At 50.1% G+C, this 23,099-nt stretch overlaps 3 protein-coding genes across 7 annotated transcripts in view; all 3 read left to right on the top strand.

The window, feature by feature from the left end:
* PXN (paxillin) overlaps positions 1 to 18,719 on the top strand; it is a 54,046-nt gene extending 35,327 nt beyond the window's left edge. For 3 of the 4 annotated variants that reach the window (XM_040080944.2, XM_040080946.2, XM_040080945.2), the window contains exons 4-15: positions 224 to 363; positions 731 to 932; positions 1,419 to 1,554; positions 5,706 to 6,743; positions 7,541 to 7,810; positions 8,338 to 8,757; positions 9,340 to 9,420; positions 11,563 to 11,733; positions 12,078 to 12,251; positions 12,794 to 12,875; positions 13,226 to 13,374; positions 15,329 to 18,719. In XM_040080944.2, the coding sequence (XP_039936878.1) occupies positions 224 to 363; positions 731 to 932; positions 1,419 to 1,554; positions 5,706 to 6,743; positions 7,541 to 7,810; positions 8,338 to 8,757; positions 9,340 to 9,420; positions 11,563 to 11,733; positions 12,078 to 12,251; positions 12,794 to 12,875; positions 13,226 to 13,374; positions 15,329 to 15,595 (3,130 nt within the window). In that variant the 3' untranslated portion in view covers positions 15,596 to 18,719. The remainder of the gene's footprint in view (positions 1 to 223; positions 364 to 730; positions 933 to 1,418; positions 1,555 to 5,705; positions 6,744 to 7,540; positions 7,811 to 8,337; positions 8,758 to 9,339; positions 9,421 to 11,562; positions 11,734 to 12,077; positions 12,252 to 12,793; positions 12,876 to 13,225; positions 13,375 to 15,328) is intronic. The other variant, XM_040080947.1, reaches the window with a different exon arrangement.
* Positions 18,720 to 18,991: 272 nt separating this feature from the next.
* On the top strand, positions 18,992 to 22,493 carry RPLP0 (ribosomal protein lateral stalk subunit P0). The gene is made up of 8 exons (XM_040080579.2): positions 18,992 to 19,038; positions 19,228 to 19,331; positions 19,720 to 19,895; positions 19,992 to 20,079; positions 20,325 to 20,471; positions 20,920 to 21,105; positions 21,757 to 21,897; positions 22,259 to 22,493. The coding sequence occupies exons 2-8, from the start codon at positions 19,278 to 19,280 to the stop codon at positions 22,421 to 22,423; spliced, it is 957 nt and encodes a 318-aa protein (XP_039936513.1). The 5' UTR covers positions 18,992 to 19,038; positions 19,228 to 19,277; the 3' UTR covers positions 22,424 to 22,493.
* A 341-nt stretch (positions 22,494 to 22,834) lies between these two features.
* The window catches only part of GCN1 (GCN1 activator of EIF2AK4), a 38,126-nt gene continuing 37,861 nt past the window's right edge, over positions 22,835 to 23,099 (top strand). For both annotated transcript variants that reach the window (XM_040080555.1, XM_040080554.1), the window contains exon 1: positions 22,835 to 22,863. In XM_040080555.1, the coding sequence (XP_039936489.1) occupies positions 22,846 to 22,863 (18 nt within the window). In that variant the 5' untranslated portion in view covers positions 22,835 to 22,845. The remainder of the gene's footprint in view (positions 22,864 to 23,099) is intronic.

The raw sequence follows: 23,099 nt of genomic DNA, 5'->3' as shown, positions 1-23,099 counted from the left end.
AATCAGAGGCCCTGTCCATCAATGCTATTTTTGTAATTTACAAGAATAGCAGTGGCTGTGTTTAGTTGTGTCACAAAGCACGTGTCTTCTTTACCCTCAGAGATAAAAGCATCAGCCTGAAAAGACCACAGCACATGTGTAAACTTTGTGAGCCTAATGAGTTTCCCTCCATACCTCTGCTGTATCTTGATGCAGAAGTTTTACATTTTCCTTTTGTCTTCAGTTTCCCGAACAAGCAAAAGTCCGCAGAACCATCTCCTACGATGACCAGCTCCTCTCTGGGCAGCAACCTCTCAGAACTGGACAGACTCCTTCTGGAACTGAATGCTGTTCAGCATACTCCTGCCAGCGGCTTCACAGCAGGTAAGGAGTAGTAAGATACTTGCTATGAGTGGATAATTTGATTCTCAGAATAGTCGTTTGCTTTTTCTTTCCAACGTGCTTAGTGAGGGAGACCCCTTCAGCCCTTAGTCGAAGATTCATTTAGTAAGGGTGAGATCTCTTGAGGTCTGAGCTGCAGCACCCTGCTCAAAGCAAGGCCAACTTCAAAACTGCCTCTAACTAAAGTTTCAAAGTTAGTTTGGGTTGCTCAGGCCCTTGCACTGTTAAGTTTTTAATATCTTTGAAGATGGATGTTCCACAAGATTTTCGGACAATGTTTCGTACTTGCCTGCGATTAGTGTGTGTGAAATGAGGCTCTGAATGTTTTTTTCTGCTCCCCTTTCTTCAGATGAGGCTGGCAGAAGCCCATCACTGCCCAGCGTGGCTGGCCCTCACTATGTTGTCCCAGAGAACAGCAGCTCAGGGGCAGGCAAGGCTGCACCCCCGACAAAAGAAAAGCCGAAGCGAAATGGTGCACGCGGGATCGAAGATGTGCGTCCCAGTGTGGAGAGCCTGCTGGATGAGCTGGAGAGCTCCGTGCCAAGCCCAGTGTGAGTACTGGTGATTGCAGGCTTGCGTGGGGTGGGATGGGTTCCTGGGGGAATGGTGACTGTAGCGTAGGGGCAGCTGCTGCAGGAGAGCGATGGATGGAAGATGGGCTTTGTCTGAAGGGTCAGAAGTCAGCCAGGTACATGAAGATGCTGGTGCTTATTAATAATCTACTTCTGGATGGAGAAATGCATAAGTCGTCCTTAAGAGGCGGGCTGTTCAAGCTCAGGTTTACAGCTGACCACAAATAGCCCTGTCTGACAAAATGAATGTTCAGGCATCTTCTGTTTCTTAGTGGATGGGATGTGTGTGCACATGTGAGGTGGGGTCTGCATGTGTTGGGGAAGCTGGGCCAGGTTGGGCTGTGCTGATGAACTCCTCATGCTCTGCTTACTTGGGGGAACAGTGAGACTTCAAGTCTAGGAGTGCCCTCCCAGGTTTAAACACACCCTTTTTCAAATTGTATTTTATTTTTTCCCCCTGGCCAGGCCTGCAATCACTGTGAGCCAGGGCGAGGTGAGCAGCCCTCAGCGTGTCACTGCCAGTCAGCAGCAGACCCGAATTTCTGCTTCTTCAGCTACACGAGAACTGGATGAGCTGATGGCATCTCTCTCTGACTTTAAGGTACCCTGTCATGACAGCTCAATGCTTCATTTTGTCCCTATCCACCCCAGTCTCTCTTGCCTGTTAACCACATTTGCTGACCTTGGTTGGTCTCCAGAATGCCTCCTTTACCTCTCACATTTGCTCTGATAAACTTCCTGTGGCGTATTTGTGCTTTCTCAGTGGTGCTCTAGGTGTCCTTGACTGCTATAAATTCTCATCACTGGCAGGGTAAGGCAGTTCAGGGATGTTTTTCCTTCAGTTCTGCAGTTTGTCTGTTTGCCAGAGATAATGAGCTTTGTTACTGCTCAGTACAGAGTGAATTATTTTGCTGTGCTACAACTTAATGAGAAGGAGAGAGGCATGGGACACCACTCTGCTTACTGACAGAGACCAGGCCCTTCTGTTCTGTGGGCTGACTCTCCTCTCTGGAGTGTGTTTTTACTCTGGTATGCTTTCCCTGAGGAGAATGGATATTCCAGGCATGTGGTGTGAGCACTGAAGCCTTTACATCAGACAGAAGGAGGATTTCAAAGGTTTTCTCTTACAACAAAATCTCTTACCTCAAAATGGGATTAAAGTTTGAGCTTCTTGTAGGGGCAAAGAACAGCAAATACTATTGTGTCGGCATATGTACTTGAATAACTTTTTCTTTATTCATGTGGATATGTTTCCATTCCTGCACTAGATGATGAACTGAGGAGGTTGTTTTCATAAGATTTCATTTACCCATGATCACAGCAAAATGAAAAATATTTTCTCACTTTCTACTTTCAGCTGCTTTGCTTATAGTCTTACTGAACTATTGACTTGGATTTATTCTGAGAGGTGGAGAAAGCAAACATAGTGGATAATCTCTTTGTTAGGTTTGCCTTTTTTACATAAGTATCTGCTTTCTATTCCTAAATCAGTTCCTGACTCTGTTTTCTCCCTGTATGGAAGATTCTGCTGGATAATTGAGATTTCCTGTCTTTGCTGATCTCCATACCCTCCTAGATGACAGTAGGTGGGGCAGCCAGAGCTGAGCAGTGTTCTGTGGGGAGAGGTACAGAACATGCAGTGACAGCTTTGCTGTTTGCTGTTCTTTCTGTGCCTGGTGAGTCCCATGGAGGTCAGTACAATACCTGGAGTTGTGACAAGTGTGTGAGTTCAGAACCCAGCACTGAATACTGCGTGTTCTCAGAAGCTGCACTTGCCTTGTGCTTGCTGGAATGGAATTCAGTCTGCCATTCCTGGCACATGCACCTAAATTGGTGACAATCCAGTTCTTCAGCGTTTTCTCTAGACTTACTGTAGTGTGTGTTTAGTCAGTTGCAAATACTGACACCTTAGTGTTGCCTTTTTTCGCTTTCTGAGGTCCTAGGGTGTAGTGCAGGATACCCACAAGCTCTGTTCAGCCTGGCTGAAACACTGGAGAGAGTTCCCACTTGTGCTTCTGGCATTCCCGGCCCTGCTCCTTCCATGTGCTGTGGGAGCTGAGCGCTATGGCCTTGTGCCCCTTCTGCTTTTATCAGAAAACAAACTCAGGGTGTGGCCCAGACTTTGCTCCCAGGTGAGCTCCTGGCAACTGAGAATTACTCTGCCCAGCACAGGTTTCTTTGTCAAGATACAGGGAGTGGACATTTTTAAGTGTGGGTGTTCCAGTACTGTGCACTCTTGAGAAGAAGCTTTAGAATCTCCAGTAAAACCTGCATGACAGAGATGAGCTGCTGTGACAGTACACCACCTGCCTTCCTGGCTTAGTTTTCAGTTGACCTCAGAGACCAATTTGAAATGCAGCAAGAATAAGATTTGGTCTTTATTAAGCAGAGCATTGATATTTTTGTGAGGCATTGAGCTCATCTGTGCCTAAACATTGAGCTCATCTGTGCCTGAACGTTCTTCTTGGAGCACAAGGAACATGGCTTCTGTGATCGTTTCCCTTTTGTTAATGTTGTCATTGACTGTTTTTAAGTTACTTTCCTTTTTTCCTGTCCTCCAGGTTGTTTCATTTTTTCCCTTCAGTCCTTTTTGTATGGTTATACCTCTTCTGTTTGTGTCACCTGGGATTGTTAACTTGCCTGTAAAAATGTATTCTAGTCTGTACCAGTGTCAGAATATAAGGGAGACAAGGGGAGTCCTTGCAAAGGTGGAGTATGAAAGGCTGCTGTTTGAGTATCAGATCTGTGTGTGACTGCAGGAAACAGGATAAAATACCCAAATATGATGTGTAATTAGTTGGAGTTGGTAGAAGTTGCAATAGATGGGGGTGGGAGGAGTGGAGAGCACTGGTGCTTGATTTGCCTTGCACCCCAGAATAAAAGGTGATGATACACTACCCTTTAATCATATCTTGCTCACCCTAATTTGTTGCCCCTTCTTTTTGCTTACAGAATCCATTTGATTTTGGTTATCTGGTTCATCAGTCATCAGGCACTGAGATTACTTAATGCACTTGTTTTTTTACCCTCTGCCATTTCTGTGTAATGTGATGCCTGCTTACTGCATAGCTGGATGCTCGTAGTTAACTGTTGTGTTACTGTTGAGTGCTCACCCAGTGCTTTTATTATGGAATTAGTATGGTTTCAATGTTGAAAATACTGATGCTTGAGCAAAACATTACTCTTGCCTTGAAAATTACTGACTTCATTTTAGGAAGTCTGGGAACCAAGTGTGAAGCACAACATCAAACCAGGTTACTTTTACAGGTGTGCCCATCTTAGGCAAAATACAAGGAGAGGGCACTATTGGGAAATTCCCTCATTTTAATACACTTGCTAGTCATTTTCCTCTCAGCTGTGACTGTGGCTGTGCTACTCGAGGGGAGGAGCAATCTGTAGTGAAATTTGGTCTCTTATTGCTCTTTCCTTTCTGAGAACAGTCTCCTTGTAGCAGTACTGGTGTGACTTTGCAAGTGTGTGCGTGTGTGCCAGCTCCTGGCCCCTCGTTATGGTAGGAGCTCAGGTCAGCTGAAGATTATTATTCTTCCATTTACTGACAGGATTTGTGCATGTTCTGGTTAATTATATCATTTTTTTCATTATAAGTGTCTCAGAAAGGTAAGTGGAGACTGAAGTAGCATACATGGGGCTTAGGAAGTTATGTGGCCATCCACCTCAGAGCATAAGCATCTGACTTCTTCAGGCTTCTCTGGAAAATATGACTCAGAGTCAGAGCAGGTCTTGAGATCCAGAGCTAGCTCTTGGATTTGGAAATCCTTTGTGGATACATTTTTAAAACTGAGAAGGCACAGTCTTGGTCTTAGGTTGACCTGCTGTGTGAGCTTGTCCAAGTCGCTGTTCTGAGTCTCTTTTTCTAAGAAAAAGGAGTAGTGCCACTGTCTCCTAGAGCTCAGTCAGGAACCACTGGAAGTGGGGAAAGAACAACCCATGATCTTTTGTTTTCAAAAGACCCTGTAAGTCAAGGAAAATCAAAACCTCTGTATTAGTTGCTCTTTTTAGAATGTTTTTTGGATCAAAATTAATACTGATTTTATTACAATGTCAATGTGGAGTCTTTGCCCTAAGGGGAAGAGGCTAATCTGCCACCTAAGCAATGCTCACAAGGGCATGGAATGACTGACAGGCTCCTATAGATTCAGTGTGTGTCACTTCCAAGGTGAGATTAGTGATGTGAATAGAACAAAGCCCGTGTCATCTGCTCTTACTGTGAATGCCCTGAAGCTTTGTTTTCACTGTCATGAGCTCAGGCAACTGGAGCATTTTATTAGTGTATCAAGAAGAAAATGTCATGCTTTGTTCTATTCATTGATTGAATTTTTCGCAGCTTTGGAATATAAAATTTACATGTCTGACTGTGAGTAAGTTAATGTGACCTTTACTCACAGTTGAGACACACCTGGGTTTGGAGCTGGCTTCCCAGCAGTGGCAGTGGCTGTGCCGTGCCCCCATCACAGCTGCAGGTAAACACTGACTGTCATTGAGGAGGAGGGCCCAGGAAAAGGATCCCAGTGGCTGTAGAACTCGTGAAGATTGGTACAGTGTCATACTGGTTCTGCTCTTTGGTGTCTTATTTTTCTTCCTTACTCTTGGAAGTAAGGATTTGGGTCAACATAGCTTTTTGATTTGGAAGTTATGATTCTTATAATGCTTAATTCTGTGACTTTATTTCCTTCTCCTTATCTCTGTCATTATCTTTTTCTCTCCTTATTCCTTCTGTCTCTTTTTTTGCAGACTAGTTCCACTATGTCTCTGATTTCTGACTCTTCCCTAGAACCGGTTGCCAGTTCAGCAAATGCAGACTCCAGCAACTCTCCTCACAGTTTAACAGTGCTGTCCCATTCCAAACACCCTTCTGCAAGTCACAGTGGGGACTCGACAGTGCCAACATCTGTCCCATCAGCAGGGCCCTGCATTGAAGGAGGCAGTGACACTGCAGTTCTGCCTTTGTCAGGGCATCCTGCTGCCCCTCCACCTGTGCCCCCTTTAGCACAAACTGTCCCTGTGCCCCCACCACGGAGCTCCTCTGGTTATGTTACTCGTGGGGAGCAGGTGGCCTCTGCAAGCTTAGTTCAGCTGAACAGAAAGCCTGACTCTTCCAGAAATACTTCCCAAGCTGTGCCAGCTTCCAGTGTGGAGCTTCTCTGTAGATCTGCTAATGTGGAGGCACGGGGCTTAGGGTATGACATGGCAAAAGAGACTGAGAAGGAGCAGAGAACTGACCCCAAAGTCTCAAGTGTACCCATTTCAAATGCTCTGAAAGGGCAGATACCCAAAGAGCCACATCAGCAGGGAGCACTCAGGGACAACTCAGCTCTTCCTTCCCAGGGCAGAAGTGTGGAAACAGCTTTAGATGAGCTGTGGGCCCTGGAGCTGCCTGCACATGTGCCAGAGGTGCATGCAAAGAATGAAAATGTCTTGGATTCTGTTAATGAACCTTCTGTTGTTGCCCTGGATCGGTGGGTTGTCTTCCCAGACACTAAAAACCAGTCGGGCCTTGTAGTGGAGCAAGGACAGGAGCTAAAAGCTGAAGTCCCACATGAAACCGAGGTACACCACTATCCTGATCTGGGCAAGAAGAGGCAGGGCAGAGACAGAACTCTTAGGAAGGGAGGTACTGCTAACATGAACAAGGCCAAAGGAGAACAGGAAAATGAGCAGTTCAGAAGCTCTGCAGTCACTCCAGAATCTCCTGAAAACTTTGGGAAGGCTGAATGGGATCTGCCATGTGTCTCCAAACCACCCATTGAGAGGATTTCTGCGTCAGGCCAGGCAGGCCCTGAGTGAATGTAGTAGGGCAAGTCCTAGCCAGGACTGTTCTGCCAGCACACTAACAGTGTGTGTGTGCAGTGAGTGTGCCTGGGCTCACCCCACTAACAGCATGAGCTCTGAGCAGTGTCACTGACAGCTGCATGTCACGGGGCTTCACAACCCCCGCCTTGTCTCGTGATCTCTCCTGCATGTGATTCAGCAGCACAGAACATGGCTGCTTGTAGGGACTTCCTTGTGAAATGGATTTTTTTTTCCCTGACTGGGGTAAGGTGCAGTCCACAGAGACCTTCAAAAAGCTGAAAGGGCTGTTTCATCCTACTGACTGGGGTGGCAGCTCCTCTGCCTTGCTTACCTTTTTAGGTCTCATTACTGGAGCTGTTAGTGTTCCTTTCCATGCTGGAAGTACACTTTGTGCACCAGACATCTCTGACCAAGAGCCTTGTGCCTGTCAAGGGCAAACTCAGAGAGGCAGCTCTGTGCCCTTGTGATGCTGAAGTTTTTGTAATGCTCCGTGGAGTGCTCATGCTGCACCTCCTATCTTGGCTTCCCGCTGGTTAATCTTTCCCTTCCTTTTCTAGACAGTTATTTTTGGCTGCTGTGATTATCCTTACAGGGTTTTTCCTTGCACTGAGTCACTGTTCTGGGCTGTGCCAAGAGGAATTTTGGCATTGTGGAATAAATGCCATCACTCTTCCTGCTCACAATTGTCACTAATGTCTTTGAGTTTGTGCTGTTGCATCTTGGGGCTTGCTCTGACATTGCTCTTCTCTGCTGATACTATTGCCTTTGTCATTTAGATTAAATCTTTAATCAGGAGGACAAAAGAGACTTCAAATGTGCATCCAATGTCTCGGGACCTCTCTCCAAGGCGTAAACTAGGTCCTGCCATATTCCACAAGACTGAGTCACGAGATCACTTGATTGAGGAGCTTCAGGACAGACTGGGCATCGATAACCAACAGGAGCAGGAAGAATGGCAAAGCCAGGATGCCTGGCTGACAGAGGGGGTCACAGTCACTGCCAGGCCCCGGGGGGAGGAACAGAGTGGTGCACAGCAAGTAGAGAAGGTAGAAAGCAGGGTCACACGTCCTGGGAAATTCCAGCATGTCCCTCTATCCAGATAGCATTGTGTGGAGGTGCAGATTGAGTTTCTGAGCATACTAAATGATACAATGTTAAGAACTATTTCTCTTCACCCTTGTCTGGTCTGAGAGGGAAGGCAGCACAGGGTCCTAGTTCTGGATGTTTAAGAACTGGAGTGGGATCTGAGGGAGCTGCTGATGTTGATGCGGTCTGCTGCTATCACATCTCAAATGTCCATGTGGGGATTATTGTTAAAACCGGGAAGCCTGACACAGAGGCGTGCTTTGTTTTGTCCAGTGTTGTACCTGTGCAGGGCTTTCTGGGGATGAATAAGATGGTGCTCTTCCTTAAGCTACAGTGAGTAGCACCTTTTCTAGTTCCCTTCTCTTTCTTGCTGCTTTTTCCTCTTAGATAAACATACTGGTAGCAGCCAGCCTTCCTGTTAAAAGGAAGTGCTTGTTGGTTCCTCTTTGGATTTATTCACCTTTCTTCTTCCTCTGTGTCTTTCTAGGTGGTTTTTCCTCCAGAATCCCCGCTCCTCCCCAGGAGGATGATCTCTGTTCCAGCCTCTTCCCAGCTCCAGCCTTCCAAAGAAGCTGCAAAGACAGTCCCTGCTAATGCTGCTCCTTCTCCTGCCCCTGGCCCTGCACCTCTTCTCTCACTTCCACCTCAGCCTTCCCATGTGTCATCTACCCCAGTTCCTAGTCCAGTCTCTTCCTTCAGCTTGACTCCCCAGCCTCTCTTCCAGTGGGAAGCTTCTGACAATGATTATCATGAGGTTTCTGTTGTGGGCACCCCTCCTAATGAAGATCCCAAACATTCCTGTTCTCCCCAGACCTGGACCCCTAGCACCAAGGCAGTTGTCTCTGTTGGCTGTCAGACTGAAGATGAAGCTTTCTTCCCAGAAATGCAGGCAGGCTTCTCTGTTCTGGTTTGTGCTTTTAGCAGTATTTTCCAGTCCAAGTACTGCTTGTAATTTGACAGCTCAATAGATACAGTGTTCAGGGAGAGGCTGGTATGAACTGCTGGATGGGAGAGAGGACTCATGGACAATATCTAATCCCAGCTGTAGCACTGCACAGTACATGTCTGCGCAATTAATTGCTGGGATACGTGGGTCCTGTGTGTCCTGACAGTCACTTTGTGCAGCAGGGACTCTTACTTCCCTCTGAGATTGAGAAGGTAACTCTGAAGCACAGCCTGCAGCACTCCCTGCCACAGTCCCTCTGAAGTGGAGGGAGTAGAAGATGGCAGAACATGAATACTGGAAGGAGCAGCTCAGCAATCCTTTCTGTTTGCCCTTTTAGGGGAGGGAGGGAGGTGTCCACTCTATGAGTGGATTGGGGGAGGAGATGGCATGGTCAAGACCCTGTTCTGCATCTCCTGCCAGGGAAGGGCTGTAGCTCCAGGGTAGTGGGGAGTCTTAACGTGTATGTGCAGTGTTAGTGTACAGGCAGCTCTCAAGCAGTGAGCAAGGAAACACCTCTGCATCTCGACCTGTTGTACTTTCCAGGTGACCTCTGCTCCTCCCCTCGTCCGCAGTGCCAGTCTGTTGGCTGCTCCTGCACCCCAGGGCCCCACAGCCTCTGACAAGGCAGGATCCCCTTTCTGTTTCCTCAGCATGGTGTGTGCTCTTCTGGTTGATGAATGTGTTGGGATCTGCTCCTGGAGTTCCCAGCACAGTTAATGTGGATAATATCCTGTATTGCATGGTTTGCTACTTATAGAGCTCCTTTCTGAACTTAAGTGAAGGCAAATCTCACAGGTGAAGGGTGGGAATTTGAAGGGCTTTTGCATGATCAGTTTATGAGGATGGTGTGCTGAGTGTCCTTTACAAACAGCATGCATTATGTACAGGAGGTGGAAACAAACCTCTTTCAGATGGGGGCTCATTTGTGAGCTGTCAAGAGGGCTGGATGGCCAGGCCAGCTAGAAATGGAGGTGTGCACAGGTATTTGTGCCTGCTCAGGGGTCAGCTGTGACTGGCGGGAGTGTGTGGCCCCTCCAGGTCACTACAAGGGTGAAGTGCTCTGTTGCTACATGTTGAATTCATCTCATCTCCTTTCTCCCTGGATGGTATTTTTCACTCCTGTGTGGCATCTGTGCTTACCCTGTGTGGCCATAACCCCTGGCTAGAGCAAGGGAAGCTGTGATTGTTTCCACACAGTGCAGCCCTTTTCCTCCTGCTGCACCGTGCAGGAAGCCTGGGCTTTATCCTGGGGCTCTGGACAGGCTTTGTCTCCAAAGATCTGTCATCTCCCTCTGTGAGAGTATCCTTGCAGTTGTGTGTGTGCTTTGGAGACAGTCACTGTAACAGTTTTTGGTAGCAAATGAGTGTTGTGTAGTGAAGGGTTTGTTTTAGGGTGAGGATGCTGGGGTATGATAGGGCTGCTCTGTGCTGCTGGACTAGGAGAGGTTGCAAGTTATGGGAGGAGAGAGGAGGGGGAAAAGCTGTGTGTTAGGATCCATTGGGAGTCATGCTGCGTATGAGGCAAGGCCGGGGAGTGTGTGGATGTGTGTTTAAAAGCAGCTAAATTCCTGTATGTCATGAGAATGTTTATACAAATGAGCAGAAACCAGGATTTGTCATTGAGTAAACTGGTGAACTGCAAGGACAAGCAGCTGCAGGACAGGGAATAGAGCTCCTCCTGTGGCTGGAAGGGCAGGGTCTGCCAAGGCTTGGAGCACTTCAGCATGTCCCTGCTCCTTTGGCTATGCTGGCAGCAGGCTGTTGTTCATAGGCATAGATTTTGTCTGTTTTAATTCACTCTATTAGTAAAAGAAAACGTGCTCTAAACCCAACTTCTTTGTGTGTCCCTGAACCTGACAGCAGCTATGGCAGTGCCAAGTCAGCTAAACTAATCTGTTTCCTTGCTGGGGTTTGTCTGCAAAGGGGACTGTGGTGGCCAAGGAGAACATATGCTTTGTTTATAAGTTACAAACCTCAGTAAAACATTTCTCCCCTCCTTTGGGAAGCCTTTCCAAGCCCTGTGTGCTGTGGTGGTGTGAGTTTCAGAAAGGGCCTCTGAGACAAGTCTCCAAATCCCCTTCCCCCCACCGGTGCATTTCCAGCTACAATACACGTGGCAGCCCTGGCTGCTGGGGATGCACTGCCCTCTCTGTAGGTAAACAGCAGCCAGCTGGGAGGGAGTTCCTTCCTTCCTGCTTCCAGTTGCTTAGCTCTGGCATAGGGTGAGAACCACCTGAGAGTGAGAGAGAGACTTGACAAACAGATGTGCAGAAGGTAGTGCAAAGGGAGATTTTCTCTCTGAAGGGGAGGTGAGATGAGTGGGAGAAGAGCATCTCTGTCAGAGAGGAGAGACAACTGAGAGCAAGAGCATAGGAATGGAGAGAGGTCAAGGAGAAGGGGCCCTCTGGATGGTGTCTGCTTTGTCAGCTAGCCAGGAACTGATGAGGTAAAGGGAGATTTTTGGCAGAGGCTTGGAGAGCACTGTACTGAGTGCCTGGGATGTGCTGGTGACTTCTGCTGTATGTGCAGTGAAAGAAAATGAAATCCTCAGTTCACAGCTCTGCTATTACATATCTCAGTTCTCTGCATGTCTCTGCATGGGCAGAATACATGTGTGTACTTAATCCTGGCTCTCATCAGCTTCTTCAGAGAGCATAGCTGACTCCTGTCTGTCTCTGCAGAGGAGTCACTGGCAGCAACAGCAGGCATTTATCTGATAAGCATAGCAGCATTCACCTCACAGGGTTTGTTTTCTCTTTCCTGCAGTTCATGGCACAGGGAAAAGCTGGGAGCAGCTCCCCTCCATCCACAGCCTCCAAGCCTGGCAGTCAGCTGGATACCATGCTGGGAAGTCTTCAGTCTGACCTGAATAAACTGGGTGTAGCTACAGTTGCCAAAGGCGTCTGCGGAGCCTGCAAGAAGCCTATTGCTGGGCAGGTGAGTTGAAGGTGCTGCCTCATTGCTGAACCTTGGGCTGCAGATGGGAGTAATGGGGAGGGCTGTTTCGTGAGGCTGGAGAGACTGGAGATGCTGGAGAAACTGAAGTACTCTATTTATCCACTGGCTAGGTACGCTGTAAGCTCCTCCAGTGACCTCTACCCTGCCCCTGAGGGACTGCCCTCTCCTGAGATGATAGGTAATTCAGTTTTCATGCTACCCCAGTCCAGGGCTCACTCGAGTAGTAGAACTTGTCATTCTTGCTGACCTCCAGCTGGTATCTTGTCATGTGGTCTAGGAGGGGGAGAGATAGAGTTGTTCTCCATAATCTGTCTTCCCAACAGGTAGTTACAGCCATGGGGAAAACCTGGCACCCTGAGCACTTCGTCTGCACCCACTGCCAGGAGGAGATCGGGTCTCGGAACTTCTTTGAGCGGGATGGGCAGCCCTACTGCGAGAAGGACTATCACAACCTCTTCTCTCCTCGCTGCTACTACTGCAATGGGCCCATCCTTGATGTGAGTTCCTTGGGGGAGTCACGGTGCTGGCAAGCTGCTGCAGGCCTAGGTGCTAAAGTTCCACTTCACCCATATATCCTGGGTGGATGATTTTGTTCAGGAATTTCTGAATTTGTTGTGTCCTCGCTTTGAAAGGGAAGCAACTTGGCACACACAGTCAAATTCTTACACCAGTGAGTGGAGTTGGTCCCTCTTACCTTTGCTGAAGTTCCTTCAGAATCTCACATTGCTCAGCTTTTGTTGTTGGTAGCCTGTGGTAACAGGCACCACTGCTGGTCCTGAGGACTGGATGGGGCCCTGTGTAAGGGAGGAAGCAGTGCCTAAGATCCTTTTAGGGTAAAAAAAAGTGTGCAGTGGTAAAGTCTGAACGAGGCAGAGGCAGGGGTGAATTGACTCTGCCCTCTAAAGGACAGTCTATTTTAATACTTGCTCTTGACAGCACCAACATTCATGTGTTCTCCCCTCTCCCCAGCCCCCCTTACTCACCTCTAAGCTCAAGCCATCATTTACATGTCCTGCACTTTGTGTTTTCTTCTGAACAGAAAGTGGTGACGGCTTTGGACAGGACATGGCACCCTGAACACTTTTTCTGTGCTCAGTGTGGAGCTTTCTTTGGACCTGAAGGTACTGCTGGTTTATGCAAGGGGAAAGCATTCTCCCCCCTGAACTGCAGAGGACAGAGTGAGGCAGAGCTGCTGCTGGGGTATAGCCTAAGGCATCACAGGCGAACTGCTGGAGTTCCAAGGGAGCTGTTTATGGGGGAAGGATGGTGCCAGTAATTATGGCTTCTCCCTGGGGAGTAAGAACATGCCTCTGCTGGGATGGGAGGGGAACAGAACAAGGAGCAGCTGTAGGTGCTTTGTTTGTTAGCAGAGGGAAGGATGATCCTACCCACATGGGTTACCCTGCACAGGTTGTGTGGCCACGGGAGAAGATGGGGAGCTGATCCCTTTGCCTCTCCTCTCCTTTGGCAGGATTTCATGAGAAGGATGGCAAAGCCTATTGCCGCAAGGACTACTTTGATATGTTTGCTCCCAAGTGCGGAGGCTGTGCCCGGGCTATCCTGGAAAACTACATCTCTGCCTTGAACACCCTGTGGCACCCCGAGTGCTTTGTCTGTCGGGTAAGAAACCCAAGGTCCTTTGCTGCTGCTGTATGACCCCTCTTGTTTCCACTCTGAGGCTTCTGGTCCCATATCAGGGAAAGGTGTCTGTGGGGTAGTGAAGGGCAGCCAGCCTCACAACATAAAAACATGCCAGCAACCAAACATCATCTTGTTCTCTGTCTGTTTATATTAAACTTCTGAGTTGCTTTGCTCTTTCTGTTCCCAGCTTCAATTATGGGCTTCTGCAGCAGCTCACAGATAAAGAGAGATATTTTCTGTGACCTTTAAATAATTATAAGCTAAGTTTCTCTCTGAGCACTTGCTTCAGCAATCAGATTTTTGAGGATCTTCCTCCCGTGCACCATGTGACAATGTAAACTAATGAGAGTGACCTTGTTCAGACAAACATGCAAGTCAGTGAAATAGTGGCAAGCTCCATACAACAGGCATAATAAACAGGAATACTGCAGATTAAATGCTTGGCACTCTTTCAGAGAGCATTGCAAGTATTAACTCTTACCGTCCCCAAGAGAGGAGCCAAATCAGCCGCTGTTTTGTAGAGTGGGAGAAAAGGCAGAAACCAGATCAAGCAGCCAGAACCACAAGCTGCTGATTGCTGTTGTGATGCTCAGAGCAGACGGTCACCAGCCTGTTGGGACTGTCTGTGGCTCCTGCAGTGGTGTGCAGAGTGGTGCAGAAGCCATGCCTGATTGGTGCTGGAGGGACTATGCCTTCTCATGCAGAGATTGAGACTTTATTAAGCACTTTCCTTTCCCCCTGCTGCAGCCTGAATTAGTGAGGCCAGCACAGATTTCTTCCAGGCCACAAGACATGATTCTCTTCCTGTTTCTGCAAAAGCAGAGCAAACTTTTCAGCTGTCCTGCTGGCTGAGGGAGGAGACTTTACTGAAGTAACTGTCAGCATTGGTAAAGTCTCGGACTTGCTGCAGGCAAACTCCATTTTCCTGCTACTGCAAGTGTTCAGCTGCCCATGGCTCTGCAGGCTGTTTGCTGGACTTGTCCACACGCTGGGAGCCAGCTGTGTGTGATACTCAGTGTCCTTCCTGGGGAAGAGGACAGCAAAACCAAGATTCAGGCTCCTCTGGGTCTTGCTGTTGATATGTTCGGTAAATCTGGCAGGGTCCTCAAGTCTCTTCCTTAATTCTGCTGCCTCAGTTTCCCACTTTTACAAGGACAGGAGTCTCCCCAGTCTGGTGGGGATGGTGGCTGCTTCTGTTGAAAATTTTGCAGTGAAGTGTCTCAGCTGCCTGGCACTGGGGGTGGGGGAGCAGCTCTGGACATTTATTAGCCCATAGCTGGTGTAGCCTTTTTCCATTATCTATTCAACATCATTACACTATAAACAGTTTCTCCCAGCAGTGCCCCTTGTGTAACTGGTGGAAATATTTCAGGCTGGACAATCCTTTGCATAGTATACCTGCCTAATGCCAGCCATTCTGGAGAGGTCACTCATAAAGATTAATTGTGCCTGATTTTCTCAGCTGGAACCAGTCCCATGCTCATAAGGATTCTGCTGCATAAAAGCCTGTGTTGGTCTTCTCTTCTGCTTGCCCTTGTGGGGAAGCTGTAGTGGGAAAAAACACCCAAAAACCAGAGAAAGGTGCTGCAGTGTTTCCCATCTCATTGCAGGAATGTTCTCTTTTTTCCTGGCTGGACATAGCTGGTAGCTCATCCGTAGTATTTTCTTTGTAGAAGTGAAGCCAGCTGGGCGAAGGAGCTGCTTAATTCCCTTGCTTGTGTCTGTATCTGTCCATTTCTCAGTCTTTTTTTGGAAACTCTTCATGATGGACAGAGTTTGGCTCTGGATAACAGGACAGTGCTGAAAGGGAGCAGTTCACCTGCCCACAGCACAGCTGGGCTGTGCCATAGAGCAGAGGACGCTTACAGAGCTGCCCCTCCCCACCACCCCAGCTTCTCATACAACCTGTCCCCTTTGCTTTGTCCTGCTGCAGGAATGTTTCACCCCGTTTGTCAACGGCAGCTTCTTCGAGCACGACGGCCAGCCCTACTGCGAGGTGCATTACCACGAGCGCCGCGGCTCGCTCTGCTCCGGCTGCCAGAAGCCCATCACAGGACGCTGCATCACTGCTATGGGCAAGAAATTCCACCCAGAACACTTTGTCTGTGCCTTCTGCCTCAAGCAGCTCAACAAAGGAACCTTCAAAGAGCAGAACGACAAGCCCTACTGCCAGAACTGTTTCCTCAAGCTCTTCTGTTAGAGGCACCATAGATGAGCGCTAAAGCATCTTTCTGCCACCCCCTTGGCAGTTCTGTCTCTCAGAACATTACTGTGATTTAGGAACCTTACCAGGCAGGGGAGGAGGGGGGTGGGGGGTGGGAAGTGCTGCTATGGAGAGGCAGTAGATCCAGCCAGAGATGAGATGGACCATTAAACTGGAAACGCCCTTGCTGTGTCTCAGAAGAGAGAGGCTGAGATATCCCTCATTATGGTGTGTGTGTTGTCTGTGTGACTGACAGCTGAGCTTAGCTGAGCTTAGCTCGAGGGCTCTAACAGGGAGATTTTCCCAGCCCCCTCCTGGCAGCAGGAGGCTTTGCCAGTACATTTCAGCCTGTGTCAGCTCTCTGAGCAAATGGTGACACTTGCAGACAACACAGCCCTCTGCTTTGACACCTCATTCTCAGGCTTTTGCCTGCACAGCCAGGCCTCCCTGTGACCTCAGTGCCGCCGTGGCTCTGATCACAGAGGTACATGGTCTGTTTGACTTGCTGAGACCAGAGCATCAGCACGGGCAGCCAAGACCCTGCAAGGGTCTCTCCAGTTCCATTACACTGTAAGGAGACAATACCACTTACTTTTTTTTTAATTAAGAGGAATCAAGATGTTTCTGTGTGGGGTGGTTTTCTTTTTTTCCTAGTTTGTTACCCCTTTTCTCAATGCCTTTTCTCAGCACACTGGAGCAGGAGGTGGGGTAAGCCCCAACCATCCCTCAGCACTGTTGTGCTCTCCTGTGGGGACATGCTGTGCCAGGAAGCTCCATAGGCACCCAGGCCGGCTCAGGGAATCTGCTCCCCTCACCTCCTGCTCCTGGGAGAGAGGAAGAGGCACCACCCCTTCTTTAAACACAGGTGCAGAGAGGTTAGAGCAGCCTTTTTCATCCATCCCTGTCATGAGCGAGTGTGACGTGCGTGTGTTTATCTGGCCTGAAACTCTCCCATCTATCAGGGCCTGAATCTGTCACAAGAGTGAAGAGAAGGAAGGGTTTAAGAAGCCAGGAAAAAAAAATTCCTAAATTTATATCCTTTCTTCTTCCAGTTTGCTAATGAGACCTATCAGCCCCTTGGTGTTTCCCTTTTCTGTGCTCTTGTTAAACGTGTTCTACTGAGAGATGCTACAGCAATAACCTTTTCTATTGACTGTTACTGGTATAATGAGTCCTGGGGGTCAGGTGTGCATGACACACTTGAAGTGTTACTATCGAAATGAATACTGTATCCTGTCTTTGATAAGAACTGTAGATTTCTACACTGATTTTGAATTCATATCTAATTTACTTTTAATCCTCTTATACAGAAATTGGTTATGAAGTGATTTTAAGAAAGCAACTTTTATATCAAGCTGTGCTGTTCTAGGCAGTGTGCCAGTTGTGCTGGCTTACTGCATCTGTAATCTCAACGCTTTATTAAGCCTAACTAACATTCAATATTTCCTTTTTGTTGCGGGTTGGGAGGGGCTGGAATCTTTGGGCAAGGGAAGGTGACTTGTATTTTATTTTTCCCTAGCACAGGCAGGTGAACTGTGAATAGGTTTGGGTTTGGATTTTTTTCTCCTCCTCTGGGTCACCTAAAAGTGTAATTTTGGTTTTTATTGTAACCTGTAAACTGCTGTATTGAATCACCTGCCATTCTCCCAAAGCCCAGCTTCCAGGATGTTAAAAGGGAGTCTTAATATGATGCTTTGCCCTTGGTTTCTCTTCTTCAGCTGCCTGAAACCAGAACAGGGTTAACTGAGGAAGGGGGCTCCTTTTCTTTCTGTGGAAGAAAGGTCTTCTGACTGAGGAGAAGAAACTGGGACACAGAGTCGGTTCCTTACTAGCTGTGCAGCTTTGGGCCAGTCACTAAATCTTACCGTGCCTCAGCTTCCCCATCTGTAAAATGGGGGCAGTTTAGCATGGATTTGTGAGGTTATTGTGAGGCTTAGTTCATGTCAAATCTCTGGCTGGAGAGTGCTATGGAGAGGGAAGTATTGCGCTGAAATTCCCAGTGGCGTTCTGTGGTACCAGCCCTGGGAGCAGTGTTTGGAATTACTGCCCCAGAGAGCTGCAGCTCTGCCACCATTGGCAACCAGTTGAGTTTTGCAGCTTGGCAGGTGCATTATAGGGGTCCAGGGGCGGCTGTGCCAGAAACCAGCCCTGATCGCCCTGGCTCACTGTCCCATGTAACCTCGTCACGGTGCTGCACTGCCCTGCTCAGGTCACTGAAACTGTCCCCGTGATTTCCCCTGACAAACAAACCTCAGTGTGTGGGTGTGAGACCAGAGGGAGCTGTGGGAGCACTGGAGCTGTGTCAGCTGGGCTGAGCACAGCTCTGGGAAATTCTTGAGGCAAGAGTCCTTATACATTTGCCTTTTCATCTTGTAAGTCTGTTTGACTTTAAATGGATGTTGATGTTCCTAAGCTGCCTATGTTTATCTCGCTGGAAAGGTCAACTTCCTTGGTGCCGCTGAGGGGACACACAGCTGTTGTGTGCAAGTGCTGGAAAGGGGTGAGATGTTTTTGGCATGGTCACTTTGTGTGACACCTGCAAACTGTGTAATCCCGTGCCTCAGTTTCCCTGTCTGGGGAATCTTTAACCTACCTCACTGCTAGCTGAGGCTTCGTTAGTGACACTTGTGGCACACCTGGGTGCAGGGTGCTGTGTGGGGCGTGTGGTGCTGAGAGGAGGCTCCTTTGGCCATAGTGCTTAACCGAGATGATGTCACACTCACCTTCTGCCTTCATCAGGTGTCTCATGTGTGGGGATGCCAGACCGATGCTACTCTGCCAAATAATGCCTGGTGGTGGCTGCCGCCGCTGTGGGTGTCCAGAATGCCCATTCCGTCAGTGCGGATGCGGTTTTAGGGTAGCACAGCCGCTGCTGGGGTGTGGGGGTGCGAACGGAGGTGCTCCGGGAGGGTCTGTGTGTGCACCCCCGGGCCAGACGCTTCCCCTGGGGAAGGCCTTTCACATCACGTCCGGGCTGGGCTGGGGGAAGCTCTGCTGGGTCGACAATTATTTGATTCTTTCCTCCCTTGTAAACTTCTGACTCCGCTTTTTTTTTTTTTTTCTTTCTCCTCCATTTAAAATTCTTGCAGTTACGCCAATAAAATTTTTACCATTAAAGTCACGCCAGTGTCGCGGTTGTTTCCCGCCCCCGAGCTTGTGAGGGACCGGCCCCCTCAGCGGGGAGGGAGGAAGGGCGGGAGGGGCAGGCACTCCTCCTGCCGCCAGGGGGCGACGCGCACCCGGCCGCCCGCGCTTTCCTGCGCCTTGGCGCCTTCCGCTGGCGTCAGGCGCGGCCTCCGGAGCGGCGGATGATTGACGTGAAGGGCAGCCAATGGGATGAGGGGAGGCAGCCCCGCGGCGCTCTGCGATTGGTCGTGACCCGCGGTATAAAAGGAGACGGGTCCGCCCTGCGGCCCTTCTTTCCCGGAGCCCTCGTGGAGGTGCGGGCGCGGCGCGGCCGCTCCGGGGCCCGGGCGGGGCTGGGGCTGGGGGACCGCGGCGAGGGAAGCGGAGCGGGACCAGAAGCGGGGTCCTGAGCCGCGGCCGGGCTGTGGGGTTGGGAGCGCTGGGCCCCAGGGCGGAGGGAAGCGAAGGGTGGGGACCCACCTGGGCGCTCTTCTTCCTGGCAGGTCCCAGCTCGTCTTTAAACCCACCGGGCGATCCTTGGAGCACCGCCGAGATGCCCAGGGAAGACAGGGCTACGTGGAAGTCCAACTATTTTATGAAAATCATCGTGAGTGTCTACTCGGAGCCCTCGTGGGGCGCTGCCGGGGCAGGCTCAGAGCAGCGGGAGCCGGGAGGGCCGGGCTGGGGTGCTTTTAAGAGAGGTAGGTAAGTGCTGTGGGGTGTCCGAATGAGTACCTGGCAGTAGGAAGAGATGTGAGATCGTCCAGATCAGGCCTGCTGAGAATTTTCCTTGGCGCTTGCAGACTTGTTCAGGGATGTGACTCGATGGCTGAATGCAGGATGCAGCCTATGGCGCACCCAGCCTCAATTGGAGCTCATAATTCTCAAACTTCTGACAGATTTTTTTTTAACGTTTTAACGTACTGAGGTTGTAATGCTGCTTTGTGCAGTGCTCCGAATTACTTTGTATAGTTACAGTGTTTCGTTTGCTGCAGCAACTCCTGGATGATTACCCAAAATGTTTCATTGTGGGAGCAGACAACGTGGGATCCAAGCAGATGCAGCAGATCCGTATGTCCCTGCGTGGAAAAGCTGTTGTGCTGATGGGGAAGAACACGATGATGCGCAAAGCTATTCGTGGTCATCTGGAGAATAATCCTGCACTAGAAAAGTGGGTAATGCTGCCTGAGGGCACTTCTGGGTCCTCTGTTTGGAGGAGGGGAGATTTTCTAAGGAGTAAAACTGAAGGCTATCATCTTCCCTTCAGGCTGCTTCCTCATATCCGTGGGAATGTAGGCTTTGTCTTCACTAAGGAGGATCTGACTGAGATCCGGGACATGCTGCTGGCTAACAAGGTAAGAGATCAGCCCTCACAGCATGTTTAGGCTGAGATGGAATGCAAAATAAAACAGTCTTCATGGTGGATACCTGCTTAGTAGGAATCCTCAAGGGTTGGGAATTGGCCTCTTCAGTCTTAGCCAAACTGCTTAAGTTCAGCTGCCTCACTCGTGTGTGCCTGGGTGCTGTCTGTCCTGGAGGAGGTGATCCCACAAGATCTGAGGTGAACATTCTTGCAGGCTTCTTGTTTCTCCCATCTCAGGTGCCAGCTGCTGCCCGTGCCGGTGCTATTGCTCCTTGTGATGTGACTGTGCCAGCCCAGAACACAGGCCTTGGACCTGAGAAGACCTCCTTTTTCCAGGCCTTGGGCATCACCACGAAGATTTCCAGAGGGACTATTGAAATTCTGGTCAGTGAGCTGCAATTGTTGGAGCTGTTGCTTGACTGGGAGGCCTTGACTGTTACAGCTGAGGGAGCTGTGAAAGCCAGAGTTCTCATTAGTGCCAAGATACTGTATGAGCAGTGTGATTGTTGCACTTTTGGATCTGGAGAGGGAGAGTGTCTGGCTTGGCTCCAAGCGTGGAGGGATTGAAGTTCTCCATCAAATTTCCAGGGGTAGGCTCTGTCAGAGGAACCTGTGGGTGAGCAACCTGTAGATAATGTAGGAAAGGTGCTGCCTTTCTCCATGGACTTGTTTATGGGGTCTGGGGGTTTCTCTGCTCTTGCAACTGAGAATGTGGAGCATGTTGGTTGTGCTCATTTGTTCCTCCAGTTCCACCATCTGCGTTTGTGTCCCACTGCTTTGACATGCTGGAATTTTTTGGTGTGTACTGACTCCCTTTCCCTGATCTCCTCAGAGCGATGTGCAGCTGATCAAGACTGGAGACAAAGTGGGTGCCAGTGAAGCCACCCTGCTCAACATGCTGAACATCTCCCCGTTCTCCTTTGGGTTGGTGATCCAGCAGGTCTTTGACAATGGCAGCATTTACAACCCTGAAGTGCTGGACATCACCGAGGAGACCTTGCACAAATGTTTCCTGGAGGTGAGTGCCACAGCCCTGTCCCTCGTGTTCTGCCTCGCTGCTCTGGGAGCCAGCGCTGCCCCAGAACAAAGTGTCCTGTCTGGTATTTTCCATGAGGTTCTGCAGAGTCAGGAGCTCTCCCTGGTTCCCTAGAGAAACTGTGTGTCAGGAAGTACCTTCCTGTAGGATTCTTCATCTGAAGCTGCTTCAGAAATCATTTAAGGCCAGTTAAAATCATGGAATATCCTGAGTTGTAAGGATCGTTGAGTCCAGCTCCTGGCCCTGCACAGGATACCCCAGCAGTCCTACCCTGTGCCCGAGAGCGTTGTCCAAATGCTTCTTGAGCTCTGGCAGCCTTGGGCCATGACCATTCCATGGGGAGCCTGGTCAGTGCACAACCACCCTCTGGGGAAGAACATTTTCTTATTATTCCACTTCAAACTCCCCTGACACAGATTTTATGCTTTTCTCATGTCCTGTCACTGGTCACCAAAGAGCAGAGATCAGTGACATTTAACTCTTGCTGTCTTGATTTCACTGGAGCTTTTACCTGTGTGCATTGCACGCTTTCCTTTGTGTTGGCAGTGTAAAAGTTGTCATCTGGCCATCTGCTGTGGTTTCTAGTTCAAGTTATTTCTCAGACCACAAGAACACGAGTCTGTCTCTTTGCAGGGTGTTCGTAATGTTGCCAGTATCTGTCTGCAAATTGGGTACCCGACCATCGCATCTGTGCCCCACTCCATCATCAATGGGTACAAGCGTGTGCTGGCCGTGGCTGTGGAGACTGACTACACCTTCCCACTGGCTGAAAAGGTAATGGCTGGCTCTGAGCTCTGCAGGGAGGGGTGCTAGAAGCGCAGCCAGGCACCTTCACAACATGTCCCCTGGTTTGAGAGGACTGGGACACGCCTGTAGGATATGTCTGGAGAAGGAGCACTTGCTTCCACATGTTGTATACAAATGGCAGGAGAAATCTGATTTACCTGGTCTTCCTTCTTCGGGGCTGTTGCACTCAGCGTGGCTGAAGTGTCTTTGGTTCTTGGTATCTGCTAGTGATAAGTAGACCTGTTTGGATTCTGGCAACCTCTAAGTGCTGCCTTTATCATTGCAAAGGTTTAGTCCTGCCAAATGTTTTGTTCCCTGTGAATTTACCTTTTTCCCTCCACTTTTGCAGGTGAAGGCCTTCCTGGCAGACCCCTCAGCTTTTGTGGCAGCCATGCCTGTGGTAGCTGAAGCAGCTGCACCTGCTGCTGCCGCTGCTGCTGCTCCAGCAAAGGAGGCAGCGAAGGAGGAGTCGGAGGAATCTGACGAGGACATGGGATTTGGTCTCTTTGACTAAGAGCAGTCCACCCTCTGCCTCTGTCAGAGCTGTCCCGATGGGAGAAATAAAAAACTGTTTTACACCTCCATGTGTGCCTGCATCTATGTTGTAGTCTCCGTATCAGCTGGGGTTTGGTTAAGGTGTAACCCCAGCGGCCCTGCGCTCCAGTGCAATGGTTGTTCTCGGGCCGGGGCAGGGGAGCGGTTGTGCCCCGGTCCCGGGTGCTGCTGGGGAGCGGTTGTTCTCGGGGCCGCAGCGCAGCTCTCCGCGGCCAGGCCGAGCACAGGCCTTGCACGCAGCCGGTCTGGGGGCTGCAGCCGCCGCCCGTCCGTCCCGTTCCGCCGGCGGGGCCGGGGCTCCCGGGACAGGGGCAGCGCCCATCGCCGTGGCGCCGGGCCCGCCCCGGAAGCCGCTACCGGTTCCGGGGTCGCGGCGGAGCGATGGCGGCCGACACGCAGGTGAGAGCGGGACGGGCCGCGCAGGGGCCGGCCCGGGCAGGGGAGACTGGCGGGGGCTGCGCCCGGGGCCGCGCCTCGGCCCGCTCCCGCCCCGCCGCGCCCTCGGTCTGGCTGCGGGGCCCGGCCCGCGCCCGAAGCCGCCCGGGGACGTGGCAGCCGGGCCGGGCCCCGCCGAGCCGCCCGCACCGCGCCGGGCCCGGCCCGCGGGAAGGGGCCGCCGCCGCCGGGGAACCCGG

This window comes from Hirundo rustica, chromosome 17, assembly GCF_015227805.2.
Source record: "Hirundo rustica isolate bHirRus1 chromosome 17, bHirRus1.pri.v3, whole genome shotgun sequence".
Lineage (NCBI taxonomy): Eukaryota > Metazoa > Chordata > Aves > Passeriformes > Hirundinidae > Hirundo > Hirundo rustica.
The sequence above is the reverse complement of the archived record's forward strand: the minus strand, read 5'-3'. Positions and strand labels throughout refer to the sequence as shown.